The 8,296-nt window shown below is 43.1% G+C and overlaps 1 protein-coding gene across 1 annotated transcript; it reads left to right on the top strand.

Annotated features, from left to right (window-relative positions):
• Nucleotides 1–225: 225 nt before the first annotated feature.
• On the top strand, nucleotides 226–6,393 carry LOC124654215 (alpha/beta hydrolase domain-containing protein 17C-like). The gene is made up of 5 exons (XM_047193236.1): nucleotides 226–533; nucleotides 1,277–1,313; nucleotides 2,105–2,341; nucleotides 2,435–2,482; nucleotides 5,950–6,393. Exons 1-5 carry the CDS (start codon nucleotides 226–228, stop codon nucleotides 6,391–6,393), a joined length of 1,074 nt encoding a protein of 357 aa, XP_047049192.1.
• Nucleotides 6,394–8,296: the final 1,903 nt, after the last annotated feature.

Below are 8,296 nucleotides of genomic sequence, written 5' to 3'. Positions count from 1 at the left end.
GTTTCATTCGATTTGATCCAAGAAAAACAAAAGTAAGGCCAAGAGGCGCCGCCTTTCTTGCGCAAATCCCTCCCTTTTTGCGGTCCCCTGCAACCTCCAATTTTCTTTTCGATCCGTTTGATCCTGCGTGCGTGCGTGGGTGGCAGAGGAGGAGGAGGGGGGAGAGCATCCCTCTGATGAGCAGCAGCAGCATCGCCGCCCGTCGATGACTGAGCGCTGCCACCAATGCTCTCGGGGTGCTCGGTGTCCAGTCTCGCGGCGAGGTTCGCCTTCTTCCCGCCGGACCCGCCCACGTACGCCGTCCGCAAGGACGAGGCCACGGGCCGCCTCGTCGCCTCGGGCGTCCCCAGGGACAACGCCATGGACGTGCTGCTCGTCGACACCAGGAGGGGGAACAAGGTCGTGGCTTTCTACCTCAGGAACCCCTGCGCGCGCCTCACCGTGCTCTACTCGCACGGCAACGCCGCCGATCTCGGACAGCTCTACGATCTCTTCGTGCAGCTCAAGGTCAATCTCAAGGTCAATCTAATGGGGTTAGTGCTGCATTGTTCTGTTTTCCTTGCATTTTATTTGATCTGTTCTTTCAGTCACTTGCAATGATACCTTTAACTGCTGACAATTTTTACTTTTTTTTTTGTGCAACGGCGCCATGCATTTCCTGCTGATATACCACAGATTGTTTTTCTTTTCAGTTTCTGAATTTTGCGGTGCACCACGAACTGTGCCTTTTTGATATCAAGCAAGAGCAGTGCTTGTGTGCTATGTTGAATAATGTAGTATTTGGTTTGATGGAATTGGCGACGAAAATGACGTTTCGTTGACTGAAGTGGCGGGGATGTGGAGGGGGAACCTTGTTTTTTATATTTGTTGCTCCTAGAATTTTGGGTAGCTAGGAATTCATAGCTTTATAGAATATGGAGAATTGTTGACTTGACACTTTTTTCAGCCCTTCCGTTTTTTGTGCCAAATGCCGACTAGATTTAGTTAACGCGGCAGCTATTTTCCAGGAACACGCGGAGATCCGCAAGCTATATTAAGATACCAAGGAAAAAAAATAGCCTTTTTTAGTACCAATTGTGTAAATTAGTACGTATATAGTCATGACTCTCATTCGGAGTATCTTGTATCCTCAGTTACAACCACACCAGTTATTTTTTCCAGCATGGCTTTTTTTTTTCTTTTTCCTTCTATATATATTTGAATGTGTTCTGGAGGTGCACAAGAATTGCTGTGCAGAAATGCTGATGTGATTAACTTTGTAATTTGATAATTGCAGATATGACTACTCGGGGTACGGAGCATCTACTGGCAAGGTAAGTAACTTATTTACCGTTAGTGAACACTGCTTAATTACATGTTCGACTCCGCTGCACGTTGATAGTTTGGCGTATACTGAATAGTTGCTTAATTTGGGTAGATTTTAGTTTCCTTCATTGACTAACGCAGGCATGGAATGGTGATATCTGCCTAACAGTAGTGTTTGCACTGATAATATAAACTTATATATGTACTCTAGATACCTCGAGAAATGTGGTTTAGTTTCAGTTTCCAAGAACATGCTGCATTTATCTATAACTGAGCAAGTTTGGCCCATGCCTCTGGCTGGTGCATTCCTGGCACATCATGGCCAGACCTTTTATATTGTCCACAAATTTTGTCTTCAGCAACGCATCCCATTGTAAATTTCTGGCTAAATAATATGTGGGCATGCCTTTATACATTTGTCCTGAACGGTAATAGATAGAAATCTCTATCAAATATCTATGCATTTTCTCCAAGTTCATGTACTGCTGCTTCACCCTTAAGATGGAGATCATGTAAAGTTGATTGTTTCTGTTATCAGGTCCCTGCATTCAAATATAGTGAGAATTTATGCTTCAAAAAATTTATGTACGGTGTTATTTGAAATTTTTATGCTTCAAATTTTTTGGATATCAATGCTTTCTTGTCTAATATGTGCTTATTTGATCTAAATCATATGACACTTCACTTTGAATTACTGCAACCTGACTGGCATTTGCACTGAGCATATGCATGCCCATATTTCTACCTGAAGAAATGCACTTTGTTAAAGGACTTTGTGTGTTTTTTATTTGAAGCACAGCCAAGTGAAGAGAATACATATGCAGATATTGAAGCAGTTTACCAGTGCTTAGAAACTGAGTATGGAATAAGCCAGGAAAACATTATCTTGTATGGACAATCTGTTGGGAGTGGGCCAACACTGCACTTAGCCTCTCGTTTGCCAAGATTACGTGGTGTGGTTCTCCACAGTGCTATATTGTCAGGCCTCCGTGTTGTTTGCCATGTGAACTTTACTTTCTGCTTTGACATTTACAAAGTAAGCATCTCGAATTGAGTATTCCATTTCAGTCTGTACCTTTTGTGCCTTAAGAGTGGCTTTAACTAATGTCCAGCTAACTTGCTTTTGCAGAATGTCAAAAAAATAAAGAAGGTGAAATGCCCAGTGCTTGTTATTCATGTAAGTCTCTTACTACCAAAATAATTCAAACTTGTCTTCTACATACTTGTGTTCTTGGACAGTTTGTTACAGGTTCTAGCACCTTCGAGTTTTCTACATTAATAGTTGGAACATTGTAGCTGGCTAGCTGCTTATGCATATTTGTCTCGTTGTTGTCCTTGCTGCTCCTTGTTGCAAGTCTGGGAGAAATAATGCAACTACTTCTCCAAGTAATATGTCGACCATGTATTAATGCAATAAGCAAACTCTTTCACAAGTCACAACCTTTCATTAGGTAGGATCGAACATGAAGGTACCATTGCATATTAAAATGTTAATACAGAACTATACAGTAAGGAATAAGATAATGTAGATTAATAAGTCATCCTTAAGAAATAAACATACTTCTGTTTTTTAAGTGGAAAACCAAGATGGCTAGTTCCACACTTACTCTTTGGGCCTTGGATTAATGTGTAATTATCCAACAGTCCCACAATTTTTGTGCCGCTAGATTTCCTTTTTTATGTATTATTATTTATTTTGTTTTAGATTTTGACTCGACCACACATATTCTTTGGACCTTGGATTAATGTGTAATTATCCAACAATCCCACAATTTTTGTGCCGCTAGATTTCCCTTTTTATGTATTATTATTTATTTTGTTTTAGATTTTGACTCGATCTCCAATGCAAAAAATCCATTATTTTCAATTTCATACGGATATGGTAATACAAACTTATAGATGATAGTACCATAAAAATTTGATAAGGAACAAAAATGATTCTACTGTTACTTGATCTAGTTATATTAGTGCCTTGGGTTAATGTGTAGCTATCCAACCATCTCAGAATTTTCACGCGGCTAGATTTCCTTTTTATGTATTATTATTTACATTATTTTGATTTTAACACGATCTTTAATGCAAATTGCCATTTTTTCATTTGGATATGGTACTACAAATTATAGATGATAGTACCATAATATTTCCATAAGGAATAATAATGATTCTATTGTTACTTGGTCTAAAGTGCCTTGGGTTAATGTGTAATTATCCAACCAACCTAGAACTTTTGCGCAGGTAGATTTCCTTTTTTACTTATTATGTTGTTTTAGATTTTGACTCTGATACAAAAAAAAATTAACATTTTTCTATATATGGATATGGTAATACAAAGTTATAAATGATAGTATTCCCTCTGATCCAAATTACTTGTCGCAAATTTAGGCAATTGTTGCCTAAAATATGTCTAGGTTCATTGAATCCTCGACAAGTAATTTGGATCGGAGGGACTACCATAATATTTCCATAAGAAACAATAATGATTCTATGGTTAATTGATCTTGTTATATTAGTAATATACTTAACCAAAAACATCGTGCGTAAAATTTGGCATTATTTGTTAGTGGTTAGCCATAAATGCCACTTTTGTTCTACTCCTCTCTACTTTGTTTCGACTGTTCAAACTCATTTGGACCTCCTTTTCTATATTTTCCATGCTTGTTTATACATTAAGCAACCTATTCATGTTATATGACATGTTTATCTATTTGCAAAATTCATGGATTAGCACACATTGTTCTAATTTAGGAACTGATTTGGTTTGATTCAGCCTATTGTAAAAAATTATAATAGGCAGTGCCAGACTTTGTATGGCTTGGCTTTCATTGTTCTGCCCTCTGGTTAAGCTCAGAAAATGTATAGCGTAGCCACATGAGGCAGGCTCTGCTGTAAAAAACTAGGACAAGAAGATCAAGCTTTTTGTACAACTGAATTACAATCCAATACAGTAATTTACACATTCAAAACTAGAGTGTCATAGTTCCCACCGGTAAGGCGGTAACTACCTGTTTTCAGTCTTTTACTACTTAGCCTGTCAGTCAGAATTCGATTGGTACCAGCCTGTCAGTCACAATTTGATTGGTACCAGTTGAGTAATTCATAGCTCCTGAAAAATTGGGTGGTGTTAACATGTGTTGTCCATGACTCCATATCTCTTATTCAGATGGTTTGGCATCCTGTTTCCTGCTGGGACCACTTATCGTAAATATTTTGAACCTTGCGGTCTTAGTGCCTGTAGCTGTACCTGGAGATTCTTAGTTTCGAGATTAGTGAGCATGACTTAGCTCGCTACTATTGGTCTTTGCCTCTTGTTTCAGTAAATAATAACAGATGCTTTTCTCTCATTTTGAGTTTCAAACCTTTGAGAAATACCCAACATCGTATAAACGTCTTGCTGCTTCGTAACGCAAGCATTCATTGCATTTGTCAGGGCAACTAAATTGTAGTGATCTAGATTAAATAACCGCCCCTAAGTTTAGTGTATGACTGCATTATCCTCCACAAATTTGGTGTAGCTTTGTAGGTTATAAGCTGTAACAAATGTTTCCCTAATACAAAATTACAAATGCATCACTAAATTTTATTCAAGAAAACGCAAAAGCTTCCGTCTCGATGCCTCAATAGAAGAAAACTTATATACAAGTCCGAAACTGGACCGACACCTTCGAGATTACAACCCTACGCGTCTAAGAGCTAGAAACTCCCGTTAGCCGAGCATTTAGGCTAACAGCTCCCACTCTCCCACAAACTGGCCTCGACCCTGGTTGTGTTGAGTAGGCTGGCAATGGTTTGCTGCCTGTTGTCGAAGATCGCCACTTTATGATACTTCAAGATCCAGCTCACCGTGAAAATTCTCCACCAACTTACAAAGCTTCTGGTGTTTCTTTGCTTGCCGTAATATAAGGAATGAGAAATAGATTTGATCAACGATCCATTGACCTATTTTTTTCTATAGTTTTGTTTCTTCGCTTTCTTTTGGTTTGTCTTGGTGCTTGGTTTAGTTTTTTTTGTCGGTTGTTTGTTCCTGCCTTGGTGTTTTCTTGTCAATACAAAATGCATGCACTTCCGTGCTTTTTCGCGAAAAATAGGATGTATTATAGCTGGGCTTTCAATTGGATTTCCGTATCACATTACCTGCAATGCATTCTATTCTTACTCCTGTCTGCATTTCCATACATTTCTCCCAAGTTATAGAATTGGAATGACCCGTATAGTTGGGTTGTCAACTGGACAATGCCAACACTATATTTCTTTATTCAGTCAGGGCCAATGAGCAAGCGTGAATGCCTTCCATAGTTGATACATGCATGGTGTAGATAACACTTCTCTATATGATTTGCCGTAAGGGGAAGAAACCCTCAGCGCTGTTTTTATTAGAGGAAATGGGTGCGCGACCCATATTTGCAAATGCGGAGGCTCGAACGTGGGTGGGCGCGGACGTTTCAGCGCGTCCTAACCACCCGGGCACACCTCAGTTCACAACACTTCTCTATATTGATGTCCTATTTTACCACTAGCCATTTATGTAACGGACTTGCTTTTATGTGTATACTTTCTTTCTTTAGTTATTGAAGCCTGATTTTTTCCTATACACCAACTTTATGTTTTGTAGAAAGGGCATCTAATTATACCTATCGATGTTCGCAGGGGACTGATGATGATGTTGTGAACTGGTCACATGGTAATGAGCTGTGGAAACTGGCCAGGGAGCCGTATGATCCACTATGGATCAAAGGGGGCGGTCACTGCAATCTGGAGCTGTACCCTGACTTCATCCGCCACCTCTCCAAGTTCATCCGTGAAATGGAAAGTGTCACAACAAAAACAATGCTCAAGAAGATTCGACAGTCCCTGCAGCCAACAAAGGCTGCGCACCACGTGAACACCGCAACAACCACCACCTTCACCACTAACTGCTGCTGCCGTATCCGAGTCCGCAAACCGACCTGCCCCAGCTGCAACTTCAGCTGCAGCTGCTGCCATGGGCTGAGGAACTGCTTCACATTGCCAAAATGCAAGTGCCCAGCCCGCCTCTCCTTCAGCTGCAGGGGCTGCTTCAAGTGCTGCTGCTGTGGCGGAGGGGCGAGTTAAAACCGATCTCTATGTGGGTGTGTATAGGGAAAGGAACGGTCCTGGAGATATCTAACCATTTGAATGCTGTAGGAGTAAACTTAGATTTTCAGTTAGTAGCATCCAGTTCTTCCCCGTTCTCCTATGTAGTTGCTCGTCAGATTCGTATAATGATGGCATAAGCTGTGCGCTGTCGAGCATAGAGCAGTCGTAATGTTCTGAACTGATTTGTACCCACCAATATTTCAACTGTTGTGGTATGTTTCCCATCATAGAAGTATCCGTCTTCTGCAAAAAATTTCAACTCCACTCTGGCTGGTTCGTCTGGATCTACACCCGAAATGTGAAGGTCTGACTGTTCAAGACCAGCCTGGAGGTGATAGAATGCATGCTGATGAACCTGCGCACGTTTTCTGAACCCGGATTGGGTAGGGCTGCCTGTGAAGTTTCTTATGGCGTCTCCAGCGGCCTGGCCCATTTCGAACACCAAATGTGTCCGTTTGTACCAAATGTGTCCATTTGTGTTGGGCTGTGGACACAAAATTGGCTGTGCCCTCACCTTTTTTGTTTGGGGTGGGGAGAGCCTTCCCGCCCCAAACGTTTCCTGCATGCCGGCTTTGGGTTTCCAATGCGCTGCCCGCTGTGGCTATAAGAGGGTACCGCCGCAGGGGGGAGGGCAAACCCTAACAAGACCACATCATTCATGACCTACCACAACACTACCTGGGCGAGGATTGGCGCGTGAACGCTACCCCAACTACACCGACACGGCTGTGATCACCATCCGGGAAGCGTTCGAGGCGTAGGAAACCACCATGTACGCTGCTGATGAGGTCCACGGGGAGAGGTTTGGGCCATACATGAGGGGATAGGGAGGAGCCAGAGGCCGCGGCTCTCGAGGCCTTGGCCGAGGAGCATGCGTGCACGGAAGCGGAGCCCAGGCGGGCGGAGAGGGAGGCGGTCGAGGTGGAATCTGCGACGTCGACTCGAATGATTGCCGTGGCGTCGAATTGCCGCACGATGGCCGAGGACAAACTGGTCGAGGCACATGCGACGCTGGTTGGGGCTCGTTCGGCGCTGGTGGTAGGGATCGCGGTGTATCTGCACATGGCCGAAACTTGGTAGGACAACAACCTCGACGATCTCGACGACGACGCGCCCTACATGAGCGATGAGCAGTGGGTTCTGCTCGAGTCGTTCCGCACCGCCCAATGCGACATGAGCCGCTGAGCGGCAAGCTTCCGCGGAGATGAGGGCGGTTAGGCTTATTGCCACCTTGGAGGTCCCTAGCGGGCACGTAGGGATGGCAGTGGGTACCCATGACCTGCGTACCCGCCGGGTAAAAACCCAATAGGAGTATGGGTATGGGACAATGGGTTCGTAAATAGAAAAATATCATACCCATCGGATAGAGCGGGTACGGGTATGGGATAGTAGAACCCATATCCACGTACCCATGTACCCATCTAAATTTGACAAGTAGACCGCTGTATAATATTATAAAGTACTTAATTTTCACCCCTAATCACGCCTTCACATAGCTAGGTTGAACCTCACGCTTTTTGGTCTCACAATTGCTGGTAGGTTAGTAAGGATTAGTTCCCTATTTAGGATCGTTTCACCTCATGTCATATTTTTTTGTCAATTTGATGTGGTGTAAGTGCGGATATTTTTACTCGCGGGTACCCATTTACCCTATCGGGTGACGAGTATGGAAAAAAATTGTGCTCATTAACGGTATGGATACGGGTGATGGATAAGATTAAAGGTGACGGGTACGGATATGGGATGACTCTACCCGTACCCATACCCTGCATGTGCCAGCGCGCCAACCACTGGTGGCGACGAGGTGACAGAGCCAACCGCGGGTGGACCGGGGGAACCGCGAGATGGAGCGGAGCGACTGCGTAGGCGGTGAAAGCGG

This window comes from Lolium rigidum, chromosome 1 (genome assembly GCF_022539505.1).
Source record: "Lolium rigidum isolate FL_2022 chromosome 1, APGP_CSIRO_Lrig_0.1, whole genome shotgun sequence".
Classification (NCBI taxonomy): Eukaryota; Viridiplantae; Streptophyta; class Magnoliopsida; order Poales; family Poaceae; genus Lolium; species Lolium rigidum.
This window is presented reverse-complemented; position numbering and strand designations above follow the sequence as displayed.